General features: G+C 36.8%; 1 protein-coding gene across 5 annotated transcripts in view; it reads left to right on the forward strand.

The window, feature by feature from the left end:
• TPX2 (TPX2 microtubule nucleation factor) overlaps positions 1–17,144 on the forward strand; it is a 67,287-nt gene that overhangs the window by 39,543 nt on the left and 10,600 nt on the right. For all 5 annotated transcript variants that reach the window (XM_074211840.1, XM_074211842.1, XM_074211839.1 and 2 more), the window contains 4 exons: positions 4,117–4,255; positions 4,999–5,215; positions 13,676–13,771; positions 15,080–15,256. In XM_074211840.1, coding sequence (XP_074067941.1) covers positions 4,117–4,255; positions 4,999–5,215; positions 13,676–13,771; positions 15,080–15,256 — 629 coding nt within the window. The remainder of the gene's footprint in view (positions 1–4,116; positions 4,256–4,998; positions 5,216–13,675; positions 13,772–15,079; positions 15,257–17,144) is intronic.

The raw sequence follows: 17,144 nt of genomic DNA on the forward strand, positions 1-17,144 counted from the left end.
AGAGGCCTTGGCAACAGATGGAATATGAGGGATGAGAAATAGCGAGGAGTCAAGGATGACACCTAGTTACCTAGATGATTCCAGATGCCTAGAAATATAGGAAGAAGAAAGTGTTTTAGGGGAGAGAAGATGAGTTTAGTGTTGGGCACTTTTAGTGTTTAAATAATTAACTCTTCAATTTTTATTCTTGTGGGAGATCCAATATAAAAGTGGGGTAAATACCTTTGTTGAGAATATTTTTCCTAGGGTTTTTTTTTTACATCCTTGATATTGATATAAAATGACTTATGCATTGGAGGAGACTCTTTAATGCTGGATTTTTCTCTATAGAGTCAAGTCCTCTTAGAAAAACGCAAAGATCTTTTGTTTTATATATTCCTTGCAGTCATTTGTGTGACTGGAGCTTTTCTCTGCCATAGAAAAATCACTCATTAATGCCATATTGTTCCCTTCTGATTTTTTCTTAAAATATCCTCAGTATTCTCATAAAGATTTAGAAAACTACTGTGTCTCAGTAGTTATTAATTGGCATTTTTTAGGTGAATCAGATCATCTGTGATTTTCTCCCTCATTTGTTCAGTATCATTTAAGTATCTTGAAAAATTAATCCCTTAAAACTGTTTTATCTTTCAGCATGAATGTTTTTCTATGTATATTTGCTGATTTACTAATTCTTCTCATCTTTATTATCTTTAATTCCATTTTCACTTTCTCATATAGTTTAATTAGAGTTGAATTGTTGGAGTCCATGTGGTAGTTAGTTACACTGTCAACAGTGATTGGGGGGGGGCAGCTATCTGGTGCAGTAGATAGAGCACCAGCCCTGGAGTCAGGAGTACCTGAGTTCAAATCCGGCCTCACTTAATAATTACCTAGCTGTGTGGCCTTGGGCAAGCCACTAAACCCCATTTGCCTTGCAAAAAAAAACCCCAAAAAACCTAAAAAAAAACAGTGATGGGAATACTTTGTTTAGAATAGATAACAATTGATTTCATTTTTCTTTTTTCTGTCTCGCTTTCATTTATGTGTGATCATAGGATCATAGCTTTAGAACAGGAAGGGACCTTAAAGGTTATTTTTGTCTAACTCATCCATATTATTGCTGAAGAAACTGTGTCGAGTCTGGAGGAGGAAACTCAGGCCGACATCAATATGATGCGTAAGCTGGTTCGTTTATTGATCACAGGATACATACTTTTATACTCTACATTTACGTAACCAATTAGATAAGCGTTTTAGCAAGCATTTTTTTCACATGCATACCTTGTGTATGTCTTAGGTGATTGTTTTGAGAACCAAACAGTGATTTGATAAACAAAGTGCAGAAGGTAATTATTTCAGAATGCGCTATCTATCTGAGCCTGGGAATACACCTCCTTAGCTCAGACATGCAGCTACTCCCTTGTCTAAGCTCTGAAGCACATCTTGCTTGTTAAAGCACATAACTATTTCTGTGTTAACCCTTCATAGCTCTTAGCCTGGAATACATATGACACAACAAAACTGAGAAGCAGAGAGGTTAATAATTTGCTCAGGTTTACACAACTAGTAAGTTCAAAATCTCACTTCAGGTGGTTGTTTTTCTTTTCACTGTTCTTCACTGTTAAAAGGGGTGACAACAACATCAACAACATTCCAACATTTATATAATAATACTTTAAGGTTTGCATATATTCCCCCATTTGAACCTTAAGACAGTCCTAAAGGGAGCAGCTAGATGATGCCTGGATAGAGCCCTGGCCTTGTAGTCAGGAGGACCTGAGTTCAAATTTGGTCTCAGATACTTAAAAATTACCTAGCCGTGTGACCTTGGGCAAGTCACTTAATCCCATTGCCTTGCCAAAAAAAAAAACTAGACCCTGGAAGGTCCATGCTTATTATGTTAGTTTGTTTATTGATTTGCAGATCCCTCACACAAGTCTGCAAGTTGGAAATTAACAATATATAATGCTATTGTCAGTCCATCATCTGGTATTTTGTTGGAAAATGAAAGAGATTCATTTGAAAAATGAGCTTTTCACAAGAAAAATGAATCTTTTCAAAAAAAGTTAATGAATAAATTGGCTTTTCTAATTTTGTCCTTCCCCTTTAAATGAAAAGAAAGATAAAACTTTTTAACAGATATGCAGAGTCAAGCAAAAACAAATTTCCTCATTGACCATACCCAAAAACTTTCTCTCCTCCTGCATCCTAAGTCCATCTCTTCTACACCAGGATGATAATAATTCTTATCACTGGCAGTGGAATTTATCAGAATTCTTAAGTCTTTCTAGGTTATTCTCTTTTACAGTGTTGTTCTTTTGAATCTGCTCACCTAATCTGTACATCACTGCACAGAAGTCTTCCCAGGTTTCTCAGGTGCTTTCCCTTTCATTCTTCCTTACAGCACAATATGCTATCTTTTGTTTAACCCTTCTCTAGTTCCTTGGTAAAGTCTAATTCCCTTTCCCTACCTAGTTTCTAGGTTTGTTTGTTACCACAAAAATGAGCTCAGAAAATAAATGAAGAATTCTCTTAATGAAGCTAGGATTAGCTGTTCTTTTTTGGCTCATCTATATTTTGTTGATGAGTTAGCAGGTTAACCCAACATGGAAATTTGAAAGGCATTTAGTTTTTATTTCTAAAATAAATTAGGATTAAAAGTATGTTGTCTATTAGTAGGGACTTTCATAAAGGAATCAGTGTGGTATAGTTGAAAGATCTTTATACTTAGATGACCCAGGTTCAAATCCTGGGTGGGAGTGTGTGACCTTGGACATGTTGATTCATCTTCTGATTCTATTTCCTTAATGAGGCTGAACTAGATGATGTTCCTTATCAGCCCTGCATAATCTTGTCATATGTAAACATCATCAGGATTACTGACTTTAAAAGCAGTTATTCTTTGACTTGTTTGTCAGTATATATGTTAATTTGTTTTATTCATATTATTTCACCCAATCACTTGTTTCCTAATGTGAACTAATAGAATGTAAGCTTCTTGAAGGCAGAACTAGTGTGTTTTTGTCTGGACCTAGCATAATACATAACACATAATTTTATTTTATTTTTTTGCAAGGCAATGGGGTTAAGTGGCTTGCCCGAGGCCACATGGCTAGGCAATTATTAAGTGTCTGAGGCCGGATTTGAACTCAGGTACTCCTAACTCCAAGGCCAGTGCTCTATCCACTGTTCCACCTAGCCGCCCCAACACATAATTTTATAAATGTTTGCTGGATGAATTAATAGAAAGGCACTGTAAGGTGACTGATTTTTGTTTTATCTACAGTGAAAATGTTATGTTATCAGTAGATAAATTGATCTTTATAGATGATTTAAAAGCAAATTCTTTTTTTTCTCCTTTTTTAAAAAAATTTATTTAGGGTAATGGGGTTAAGTGACTTGCTCAAGGTCACACAGCTAGGCAATTATCTGAGGATGGATTTGAAGTCAGGTCCTCCTGACTCCAGGGCTGGTGCTCTATCTACTGCGCCACCTAGCTGCTCCTAAAAGCAAATTCTTAGCAAAAGAGGGGGGCTGCATAGAATGCAGAGATGTTTTGAACTTTTAATTAATTCATGAGTTGCTATAGCCACACAATTCATCTTAGTGACCATTCCACTGGTGACAAGTGTCTAATAACAGACTTATCCTCAGACCTTTACATTATTTTTGCAAAAAAGTCCTATATATTGATTTTGGAAGTTAATTTTTTTCCTTTGATATTGATATGAATATCTATTTCCTGGGAATTCACAGTACTGGGAATAGTAATTGAGCATTGAAAGACCTTTAATTGAACTTGAATAAAGATATTGTTTGTGGCAATCATAAGCAAAGTAGTAGAAATTGTTGATAAATGTGGAAACTAGCATTAAGCTAGTCTATAAACACAGATACTCTTGTTTGTTGTAGTAAAAAGAACATTAATGTTTTATATAAATTAGAGCAGTTTTCCTCCTGAATGGAATGGTAGATTGGATGGCACTGAAGAGAATGCTCAAATATGCCAAGGCACTGTCAGTTTCTGGCAATTTTTCATAGAAAGATGTCTTAATGTTATGACTTGGGTATGACCTAAATTGGAGGTCCAGTGGTAGTGGAGAATCCAGTGGCATTTTTGTGGTTCCCTTGCAGGTCTGTTACCCTCCAAACCATCAGTGCTCAAGATAACGAACCCACAGACACTGGTATTTAAAACTAATCAACGCACAAGACCTATAACATGCAAGAGCACAGCCGAGTTGGAAGCTGAAGAACTTGAGAAAATTCAACAGTGAGTTTCCATGGCACAGTGGAAAATCTCGCTGTAGCCATCGATACCCCTTCTTATCTGAGCTGTCTGTGGGAGTCAGACTCCATAGGAGCTTTTCTTTACAAAGATAAAGCAATAACTAGGGAGTCAGGTTTGAGTTGGGAGGAGTGAGAGAAACGAAGTTAGATATATTACTTAAGAAAAACATGGTATTATTCTTCCAGGTTAATTCTTGTACATTTTACTCTTAACTATTAATATCTTATTTTTGTGTAGTGCTTTGCAGATACAAAGTATTTATAGAGGCCTTATTTGATTCTTACACAAAATTAAGGCTTAATGAGATCTAGTTACTAGTTACTAACATAGTTGCTCAGCTCTTTGGAAGCCAAATAGTGTTCTTCCCACCAAACTTTGTTTCTAAAACCTAATACATTGTTATGGCTTATGTCATTCAATCAATTAAAGTTAAATTTTGATATGGAACATAGAAAATGTCCTCCCCCTAATGGTACTGTTTGTTCTAGGGCTTGTGGAGAAGGGAATAGAGTAACTAAGGACATTATATAATAATTTCTCCATACTAGCAATATTGGAGGATGATATTATTGTAAACATGTTCATGATTATTGATACTGTAATGAAGTTTAAAATATGCTAGTTATGAAGAGAAATCACCATGATTATTGTTTGTATCTTTGGCACAATTTTTTTTTTTAAGTTTTTGTTTTACATTCTTGAAAAATCCCTTTGAAATTCCACAGGTATAAATTCAAAGCACGGGAGGTTGACTCTAGAATTCTTGAAGGTGGGCCCATCGTGCCAAAGAAACCTCCTGTAAAACCACCCACTCAGGCTATTGGTTTTGACCTGGCAATTGAGAAGAGGATACAGGAGCGAGAGACAAAAAAGAATTTGGAAGAGGATCACTTTGAGTTTCATTCTAGGCCTTGTCCTACCAGGATCTTGGAGGATGTTGTGGTAAGAATTTTTTTTTTTTTACTTCCTTAAATATAAGAAAAAGTGAGAGCCAGAAATTGAATAAGATGGGTAGGTGCCAGCCAACTTGATGGGATTTGCATTTAAGCTTTGTTTTTCTTTTTTGGCAAGCAGTAGGGTTCAGTGACTTAAGGTCACATAGCTAAGTATTATGTGTTTGAGGTCACATTGGAACTCAGGTCCTCCTGACTCCAGGGCCAGTGCTCTATGCACTGTGCCTTCTAGCTGCCCCTATGTTTTGGTTCTTAACAATGTGGGAATAGGTTGAGGTGCTATGGGGTTTCAAGTTAATTGAATCAGGTTAATTGCAATTCCTGGTGGATTTTTTTTTAAAGTATGATAAATTAAAGCCATTCTATCATGGAGGTAAGTGACCCTATGTTCTCAAAGGCTATGCCAGCATTTTTTTATTATTATTAATAATAACAGTAATATTGATGATGATGATGATGATGAAAATAATGATTCTATAAGAAATAATACCTTTTGATAAAATAATTATAATGTAATTATATTATATATTATAATTATGTCATTAATATGTAATCACATTAATATTAAGTTATAATTATTAAATCATAATTATTGTGTCAGCTTTTATATTTCTTTTAAAGGTTCTGAAATGTTCAATATATATTCTCAGTTGACCATCACAACAAATGTGAAATAGTTGCTATTATTAGCTCTATTCTATTAATGGGAAACTGAGACTGAATGAGGTTAAATGACTTCTCCATGGTCTCATAGCTTGTATGTATTGGAACTGGGATTCACACTCTGATTTTCCTGACTCACAAGTGCAGGAGTCTACCTAAGGGTTCTGCCTTCCTGTCTCAAGCTCTTAACTATTCTTGCCAGTCTAGAAATATAAATACTTTTTAATGGATTCATAGTTTTGTTGATTGTACTGCTTTTAAGGCATTTGTTAACTCAGGCCTTTTTTTCTTTTTTAGTAAATTTATTTTTAACATTCTCTTAAAATTTTGAATTCCAAATTCTTTACTTCCATACTACTCTATAATATTATGTCACTAATAATATGTGAAATCATGCAAAACATATTTCCATATTAGTTGTGATTTTATAGAAAAGCAAGAAAAATATAAAAAGTGAGGAAATTATATTTCAATTTGCACTAAAGTTCCTCGGAATTGGGTTTATTTTATTTTTTTTAGGTTTTTGCAAGGCAAATGGGGTTAAGCAGCTTACCCAAGGCCACATAGCTAGGTAATTATTAAGTGTCTGAGACCAGATTTGAACCCAGGTACTCCTGACTCCTATCCACTGCGCCACCTAGCCACCCCCACTGTGCCACCTAGCCGCCCCTACTTGGAATTGTTTTAATCTGAATTTAACTCCATTCTATGCTTCATATATGTTTGAGAAATGAGATCTTTGTCAGAGGAACTTGCTATAAAAATTTTTGATATTACTTCATTGTCTATAATACCTTTTAGCAACATGTAGTTTACCTGATTATGTAGTTTACGTGATTATTTCTTTTAATTAGGTCTGATTTTGGTTTTGTTTTGTCAGACCATTTTCTTTTCTTTTCTTTTCTTTTTTTTTTTTGCAAGGCAGTGGGGTTAAGTGGCTTGCCCAAGGCCACATGGCTAGGTAATTATTAAGTGTCTGAGGCCAGATTTGAACTCAGGTACTCCTGACTCCAAGGCCAGTGTTCTATCCACTGTGCCACGTAGCCATCCCCAGCATTTTCTTCTTTACAACTTTTTACCTCTAGGTCATTTTCCGTTTTATCCCAAGCCCAGAGGAAATGAAATTTTAAATAGAGAGAATAATACTTTAAGATCATGATAAAAAAAAAAAACCTCTAGACTCAAAGTTAAAGAAACAGTTTAGTTTGAAAGAATTGGGGTCCTGGGACAATTGAAAATGTCTTCATTATCATGATATCTAAATCCTAAAGACCAATTTGCCTCTGACTCATTTGTCAGTAAGCAAGACACTTCTTCTCAATGTTAAATCTATCAGATGGGAGAACTGGAATAGATGACTTCCAAGATTGTATCTTGTTTTGGTATTCTTTTAGAAACAAAGGCTAGGGGGGTTCTAGGGGCTTATCAGGATATGAAATTAGAAACTGTTAGTATCGTTACTTTTCCTTCTACAACTATAAGGATGATGTGCAAGGCATTTTTCTGGGTATGGGCAATATAAGATGAAAATAACATTCTGTACCTTCAAGAAGCTTACATTCTACTGACAGAATACAATATACAAATACACAATACAGACACATATAAAATCAAGTAAATACAAGACAATTTAATTAAGAGAAAGCATTAATAACTGGAGGCCTTAGGAATCATTGCTAACAATAAGGCTAGTGGAAGTGATTAAATTCCAGCTGAACTATTTAAAATTCTAAAAGATGTTAAAAATGTTGTGCAACAAATATGGCAACAAATTTGGAAACTCAACAGTGGTTGTTGGATTGAAAAAAAGTCATTTTATTTTTCCAATCCTAAAGAAAGGGTGATGCCAAAAAATGTTCAAACTACCAAACAAGTTTCCTCATTTCATGTGTCAGCAAGGTTATGCTTAAGATTTTGCAAGCTAGATTCCAGCATACTGAAAATTCACCAGAAGTGCGGACTGATCTTCAAAGACAAGAGAAACTAGAGACCAAACTGTCAACATTCACTGAATTATAAGAAAGCAAGGAAGTTCCAGAAAAAAATTTCCTTTTGCTTCATTAACTACTGCTAAAGTATTTGATTATGTAGATCGTAACATTTGTAGCATGTTCTCAAATAGATGAGAATACCAGATCATCTTACTTGTCTCCTGAGGAACTTGTATGTGGGTCAAAAAGCAATAGTTAGAACCAAATATGGAACAACTGATTGGTTTGGAATTGGGAAAGGAATACAACAAGGCTGTGTATTTTCACCTTGTTTAAAATGCATCCTGTGAAATTCCAGGCTAGACAAATCCAAAGCCTGAATTAAGATTGGCAGGAAAAATACCAGTGCTCTCAGATAGATAAGTGATACCAACTCAGATGGCAAAAAGTGAAGAAGGATTAAGGAACCTCTTGATGAGTGTGAAAGTGGAGAGTGTAAAAGCTGGCTTGAAGTTTAACATTTAAAAACAACTAAGATTGTGGCATCTGATCCCAGTCTATCAGATAAAAGGAGAAGAAATGAAAGCAATATTAGGTTTTATATTCTTAGGTTTAATACTCATTGCAGATGGTGACTGCAGCTATGAAATTAAAAGACCCTGGGGTGGCTAGGTGGCGCAGTGGATAGAGCACTGATCTTGGAGTCAGGAGTACCTGAGTTCAAATCTGGCTTCAGACACTTCACTTAATAATTACCTAGGTGTGTGGCCTTGGGCAAGCCACTTAACCCCATTTGTCTTACAAAAAAAAAAAAACTAAAAAAATTTAAAAATAAAAAAAAGAAATGAAAAGACCCTTGCTCCTTGGAACAAGCGGTGGCAAATCTGGATAGCATACTAAAAAGTAGAGATAACACTTTGTCAAAAAATATCTAGATGGTTAAAGTTAGAGTTTTTTCTGGTAATTTATCATCAAGGAAGCTGAACATAAGGAAAAATGAGCAAAAGAATCAAAGGTTTCATTGGACAGTGAGATGAAATCAAAATTAACTCTATTCACTGGAAGAACAAATACTAAAGCCAGAGCTTAAGATCACAGGACTCATGGAATACTCTGATACTGAAAAAAGATTAAAGGCAAAAGGAGAAGGAGATGGCAGAAGACATGATGGATAGATAGTGTCATAGAAGCAACAAAGATGAGCTTGGACAGACTTTGGAAAATAGAGATCTGGTATTCTATGGGTTCATGAAAAGTTGGATACAATTGAATGACAGAACAACAATAACAAATAAAATGTTCATCTAAACTTAATTTTTTTTGAAATTGCTTTCAAGGTGGTTTTTCAAGAAGTTCTTGTCAAATACCCCTTGTGGTTGTGTTTTTAATTATAGAAACACTGTTTGATTGCTTCTCAGTCTTATAGAGCTAATCTATAGCCACTCTAACACCAAAGAGGTCAGGAAGGCATGGGACTGCCAGACCCTATTTTTACCCAGTGAAGTCCAGTACAGCTACTACTTAGCTGACACATCATCTTGATAAGGCAAGTAGAATCAAGCTGCATGATTACCTGGTCCAGTGACCTGTCCACCACAGCTCTCACATCAATAAAGGAAAGGTTCATGGCAACTTGAGCATGTGGACACTGATTCAAAAGCCAACCCATCACCACCAATGTGCATCTATGCAATGATTGTTTTTACTCTGCCCAGGCACTTTCCCTGAGGATGATAAATGCCCAGTGATATGAAAGTATGACTATCCAAGTAAGCTACAGGCTCCTTAACCTCCACTGCCTATTCTTAGATCCCCACTCTCCTCAACTCTACCCTGTAATTGTAAACACTATACTCTGTGGAATTCTTGTTCCGTAATTAGCAAACTTCTTTCCTTTTTAGATGCTTTCTTGTGATCCTACACCTTCTGGCACTCAGAGATCTTGCTCCCACCAAATGACTAACTATCCTTTTTTTCTATCTTCCCAAATATCCTAATCCTAAAGAACATTGGGGAGAAGAGATTACTCTGATTCACCATTCACAGACTCTTCCTCTCTCACTCTCACACAGTAACCTTTCTTTTGTATATCTATATCTATATAAAAATATTTGTTTTCCAATTACATACAATGGTAGTTTCTACTCGTCATTTTTTTTTTTGGCGGGGATTTGAGTTTTACAGTTTTTCTCCCTCCCCTCCCTTCCCTTCCCCCCCTTAGAAGGCAATCTGATGGGCTTTTACATTTGCATTCATGATAAGGCTAAATCAAAATTGAATGTGTTGGGGTGGCTAGGTGGCGTAGTGGATAAAGCACTGGCCCTGGAGTCAGGAGTACTTGGGTTCAAATCCAGTCTCAGACACTTAATAATTACGTAGCTGTGTGGCCTTGGGCAAGCCACTTAACCCCATTTGCTTTGCAAAAACCTAAAAAAAAAAATTGAATGTGTAACCTGTATTTCTTCACAATTTACTATATCCAAAATTAAGATCCCATCCTAATCATCTTAGTGGACATTAGCTTCTGGTCTCCAGCCCATTCTCTTTCCTTTCTCATTGTCTGGCTCACAGTCCTTTCTACTCCTCCTTCTACCCTCCCACTCTGGATTTCAATATATATTTTGCTATTTCCTTAAATACCACAAATTTCTATTAAAGCCTCATAGCCATTTTCTGCTCTGCACTTTAGCCACACAGCATTAATCACCTTTTACTGTGATCTTCAATTTCTCTTTATATGCACTTTCCCTGCTGCTAGTAAACCCTACCAAGTCTCTCCAACCATAAAAAGTCTTCCCTAATCTCTGCCTTTTCCTCTAGCAATATTATCTCTCCTTTGATTCTTAACATTTCCTAGGAAAAAACACCTACACATGTTGCTTCTATTTCTTTTCTTCTTGTTTCTTTACCGTTTTGCAATTTGTCAACTAAAATTGCTCTACAAAATTATGAATAAGTCTACTTATGAATAAGTCTTACTTGACTTCTGCAGCATTTGAAACTGCTGCCTTCCTCTCATTCATTTTAGTTTTCCTAATGGTTTCCTCCATTTCTGTGTTTGTACCCCAAGACTCTATTGTGAACCTCTTTCTCTTGAAGCATTCTTTCTGGGTGATCTTATTTCCATTGGTTTATCATGTTTAATTCAGATGACTCCCAGATGAATATTTCCAATTCTATTCTCCTTCTGAACTCTGATCACCAACTTCCTACTTTTGTTGATTGTTTTATTGATATTTCAAATTAAATATGTTTAAAGCATTTCCCCCAAAACCCACCCATCTTCCAGATTTGCCTAATTCTTTATCCTCCAGGGTTGCCACATCCTTGATGACTCCTCACTGTCTCTTACTACCCATAGCTACTAAGTTGCCAAATCCTATAATTTTTATTACCACCACACTTGTCAGATCCATCTCTTCTGGACTCACACAACCAAATGTTCTAATTATGGCCCTCATCGCCACCTCCTTGGACTACTGGTTGGCCAGCCTGCTCTGTATTTCATTCAATTCAAAGTGATGTTCTAAAGCACATGGCCAATTATATCACTTCCTTATTCAGGAGACTTCAGTGACTCTCTCTTACCTCTAGGTCATATTCACACTCCTCTATGTTTAACTTGTACAACCTGGCTCCAACTGACCTTTCCAAACTTACACATTCTATCTAGACTGTGTTTTTGTTTTCCTCATCCACAGTGTTACATTTCCTTGTTGACACTCTGTCCCACCTGGCTGAAATGTACTGCCTCCTCTCCTGTCTCTCAGAATCCAGAATTTCCTTCAAGGCTTTGGAGTCTTTTCTAAATTCCCTCTCTTCATCATCTTTTATCTATTTTGATATACTTATATATATACACACACACACCTTGTGTCTCCTAGCAGACCTGTAGGGTTCTGGAAACTTTAACTTTTTTTTCTTGTATCTTCTTTGGTTAGTTCATACGATGTTTGTCAGGTGATTGCTTAAGAAGAAAAGGAAAAAAATGCAGCCCAGTAGAACTAACCTAGACATCATTTGAATCCAACAGTATGTTTAGTATTCCATACTAATAATCCCTCACCACTAAAAGAAGGGCATAATGCCTTCTCACATCTTCTTTGGACTTAAACTTAGGTACACAGCATTCAGATTTTTTTGTCCTTTGTATATCTTTCTTTGTAGCTGCTGTGTATGTTATTTTCTTTATTTCAATATGCTTGAGTTCATATAGTACCAAGTAGTTTTGATTTCTATTTTTTAAATTTGGTTTGAAATCTAATACTTTCCTTGCTATTTTTTCATTATTTCTCTTTGACTGTCACCATCATCATCATCATCATCATCATCATTATTACTATTGTTGACATTTTGCTCTAAATCAAAGATTCTTAACTGTGTTCTAATATTACTAGCACACATTAAATTAATATTTAAATAACATTCCATAAATTAAGTAAATATGTTTTAATATAATTGGTTTCTTTTATGATTCCACATAGTTTTATGCCTTTAAAAATATTCTAAGGAATCTCCCAGACTGCCAGAGATTCATGACCCAAAAAAACTGCTGTTCTAAAATGTTTTTACAATTTTTGTCAAATTCCATAGAGTATTTCCTTGCTAGTCGTTCCCCACCCCCCCCCTTATTTTCAGTATTGTCTATCTAGTATTTGTAGGATTTCTTTAGGAAGAGTAATGATACTGTTGGTCTTACTCAAAGTTATTTTATAGACTTTGTATTCATCTTGATGAGAGGCTGTACTATTTTAGGAATGAGGGAATGGTATATCTTTTTTTGTTGTTTTGTTTTTGAGACAATCAGGATTAAGTGACTCACCCAGGGTCACACAGCTAATAAGTGTCTGGGGTCGAATTTGAACTCAGATCCTCTTGATTCTGATAGTGGTATTCTATCCACCTAGCTGCCCTCAAGGGTGTGGTTAACAAATCTTTCAGGGCCTTTTTAAGTGTTGCCATTCAGAATCATCATCTTAAATGGCACTTTACCCTCATTTTAGAGTGAAATTTGACCCTCATTTTCCCATTGTAGTAAGCTTCCAAGTGCAGCCTTCTCTCTCCTATCCCTATTATTTCATCAATACCTCTTTTGTTCATAATTGTCTTCAGGCCCAGTGATAGTTTTTATAAATGACTTTTTTTTTGGCAACGCAAATGGGGTTAAGTGGCTTGCCCAAGGCCACACAGCTAGGTAATTATTAAGTGTCTAAGGCTGGATTTGAACTCAGGCTCTCCTGACTCCAGGGCCGGTGCTCTATCCACTGTGCCACCTAGCCACCCCATATAAATGACTTTTTAAAACAAGTTTTGATGGTACCTTTTGTTTTAGATTAGTTCTCCTTACCTCCCAACTTTCCTTCTAACAAAGAGCAAAGTCTATGATGCATTTCTGAATGATGAATTTTTTTTCTATAAGTGGTCAAAAGGTACTTATGAGCCATAACTGTTGAGTATAATGAATAAGTGAACTAATGTAAAAGTAAAATAATGAGACTAATTATTTTGTGTGTATTAAATGCTGATGGAATTAAGTCTAGAGTCTGAAAATGGCACTCGGAGTTCTCTAAGCAGGTAATTAGGAAGGGGTGACTAGCTGTATGTAATCTTTTTTTTTTTTTTTTTTTGCAAGACAAACGGGGTTAAGTGGCTTGCCCAAGGCCACACAGCTAGGTAATTATTAAGTGTCTGAGACTGGATTTAAACCCAGGTACTCCTGACTTGAGGGCCGGTGCTTTATCCACTACGCACCTAGCCACCCCGTAGCTGTATGTAATCTTGAAGACACTATGTTTATGCTCCTGGAGGAGCTAGTGATAGTCTTCAGCTGCTTAACACCCCTCTCTTCTTCCCAGGGTATTCCAGAAAAGAAGAAGCTACCTTCAACGATCCCCAAATCTCCTGCCTTTATCCTGAAGAACAGAGTCCGGACATTGACCAGAGAAGAAGAGGTGATTTGGGGAGGGGGATAGACAAGGATTCAAGCTACTGATTTTTTTTCTCCTTAAACATGTACCCTTCACACATTGTTAGAGTTCAAAGTTTATCACTGTCTAGAGTGAGTCTGGAGATTGTCACCCTGGTTTGCTGTGCAGAATCTGTTGTCAGGAATACATATGTGCCCCACCCTGGGTATTCATGGCCTCATCAACTCTTAGAATAATGCTGAGGGGGCTGAATACAGGGGATTCATGTCCAACCCAGGAAGTCACTTAGAAAGATGGGGCAGTAGAGTAGTTGTCCATTATGCTGTCTATGGTACATAGTGTTCTCTATCTCTAACCCCAGTCCTGGAGTGTACACAGGCTGTTACCAAGCAGCACTAAACTCTAAAGTCATCTAAAGGGGTGTCATCTGTCTGATCTCTTTGTGCCCCAAGGATCTGATCTAACACATGTGCATGGAAAAGTTTCATGAAATAAGTCTGAGTAAACTGTCATTGATCAGACTGGTTTCTTATTTCCTCTCCTAAATTGTCTATAAATATCTCTATGGATAAGGTAATTTTATAGCAGGTATCAAACATAAGGTGTTTTTATTTAGGCACATTTGTAACTAAAATACTTGTTAACTCAGAACCAAAGACATTGATACGGTTTCAGTCTTATTTTGGAAGAGGGAGCATGGCATAGTGAATAAGGCCTTGGACATAGAGGAAGCTCTGGATTCAGGTCTTGCCTTAGACACTTATTAACAATGTGATCTGGGGCAAATTGCACACCTCACTGGGTCTCATTATCTTTGTTTGTAAAATGAGAGGGTTAGACTCTATAGTCTTCATGACTCTGGCATTAAATGTGTGATCCTGTGTACCCAATAGATACACTTTTGTATGGTTTGACAGTGAAATGAAGGTATACTCCCTATCACAGTGAGCTGAGTTGGAAGATAGTAGGCCATAGGATCCAAAATAAGATTGTGATGTTTCCTATATACATTCAGATGTAAGTAAGGTTAATGTCCATTTCACAGAATGCTTTTAGAATAAAAAACTTTATGTAATTTGGGAGTTTTTAATAGCTCTGAGCTTTTCAAAGTTCTTTTATATAAATTATTTCATAGTAGGATAGATGTTATTCCCATTTACTGCATAAGGAAATAGTCTGGGAGAGAGTGGTTGATAAAATTCTATTATGTAGCTAATTAGTGGTAGGGTCATTATCCTTAGGCCTTCTCCTCCCTCTCCTTCCCCTATTCTGAGCATTCAAAGTTTCTGATATGGAGGAGCTCTATTTGTGACTGTAGTTTTTCCCTCCTAGGAAGAAGAACCACCAACAGTGATCAGAGCTCACCCTGTGCCACACTATGGGGTGCCCTTTAAGCCCCGAATCCCAGAGCAGAGGACTGTGGAGATTTGCCCCTTCTCCTTTGATTCCCGGGACAAGGAGCGACAATTACAAAAGGAGAAGAGAACTAAAGAGCTACAAAAAGGAGAGGTAGCTATATGAATTTTTGCACTGAGACCAAGTGCTGAAATGTTGTGAGTTTGTCTCAAAGGTGGGGGTATTCACTTTCAGTTATTACCGCCTAAATATTTTCCTGTTTCTGATCTCATTCAGTCCTCAAACCATATGGGCCAATAGTGTGATGTAACTACCCAGAAAAGCCAATGAGAGCTTACAGTCAATATGTGGTATCTAGAATGAGTCCTACTATATTTTGTACTGGTTTATGAGATTTGGAATATTGTGTGCTTTTTTTAGTCTCCACATTTTAGGAGGGGTGGCTACAACAAACTCTAGTGCCACCAAGATGGTGCTACACCAAGGTATCTGTCCTAAGTAAGAGAAGAGAGATTGTCTTTGGAGAGAGCTGATATTCACAACTTTCCCACATATGTCATGTTATTGTTTGGAAGAAAGTTATCTTGGGGGAACTGGGACCAGTGGGCAAAAACTATACTGAGCAAGCTCACTCAATATAAGTAAGAGTTTCTTTCACAATTAGAGCTGTAAAGCAATGGAATAGGTTGCTGAAATAGCTGGTGAATTCTCTGTCATCTAGGAAGGTGAGGCAGGAAGATTCATTGAAGACCTTATGAAATGTTGTAGAAACAACTCCATATAGAGACTTGGATTAGATTGTTTTATCTTTGGGTCACAGAATCACAGAATTAGAAGGGATATGATAGTTTGGTTGTCCAGTTCAACTGTTACCTGAACATATGTCTATATATGTCTGTAATATTCCTTACCAATACTTATTTTTTTTTATATTTTTGCAAGGCAAATGGGGTCAAGTGACTTGCCCAAGGCCACACAGCTAGGCAATTATTAAGTGTCTGAGACGGCATCTGAACCTAGGTACTCCTGACTCCAGGGCCGGTGCTCCATCCACTGCACCACCTAGTCTCCCCCCATACTCATTTTTAAAAAAACTTTTATTATATAAATATTTTGTTTTCCAATTATATACAATAATAGTTTCTATCATTTTTTTGGTAAGATTTTAAATTTTATACTCCCCCCCACCCTCCCTTCCCTTCCCCCTTCCCTCTACAGAAGGCAATCTAATACTCTACATTGTTTCCACGCTGTGATTGTTCAAAACTGTGAATGTGTTGAGCGGCTAGGTGGCGCAGTGGATAGAGCACCGGTCCTGGAGTCAGGAGTACCTGAGTTCAAATCTGGCCTCAGACACTTAATAATTACCTAGCTGTGTGGCCTTGGGCAAGCCACTTAACCCCGTTTGCCTTGCAAAAAACAAAAACAAAAACAAACCCCAAAAAACTGAATGTGTTGAGAGAAAAAATAGAGGAAAAAAATGAAACATTAGAGATAGCAGAATTATGTAGTACATAAGACAACTTTTTTTTTTTTTAAATTGAAGGTAGTAGTTTTTGGTCTTTGTTTAAACTGCACAGTTCTTTCTCTGGATACCAGTGGTATTCTCTGGATACCAATTGTCCCTGATCATTGCACTGCTGGAATGAGCAAGTCCATTAAGATTGATTGATTGGGCAACTAGATGGTGCAGTAGATAGAGCACCAGCCCTGGAGTCAGGAGTCCCTGATTTCAAATCCAGCCTCAGACACTTAATAATTACCTAGCTGTGTGACTTTGGGCAAGCCAATTAGCCCCATTTATTTGCCTTGCAAAAAAAAAAAACCTAAAAAAAATTGATTGATCATCACACCCTATTGTTCTATTAGAAACCAGGAGGGATGGGAATTCAGAGAAGCCTGAAAGGATTTGCATGAACTGATGCTGAGTGAGATGAGCAGAACCAGAACAGCATTGTACACCCTAACAGCAACACAGGGATGATGATCAACCTTGATGGACTTGCTCATTCCATCAGTGCAACAATCAGGGACAATTTTG

This window comes from Macrotis lagotis, chromosome 1 (assembly GCF_037893015.1).
Source record: "Macrotis lagotis isolate mMagLag1 chromosome 1, bilby.v1.9.chrom.fasta, whole genome shotgun sequence".
Taxonomy (NCBI): Eukaryota; Metazoa; Chordata; class Mammalia; order Peramelemorphia; family Peramelidae; genus Macrotis; species Macrotis lagotis.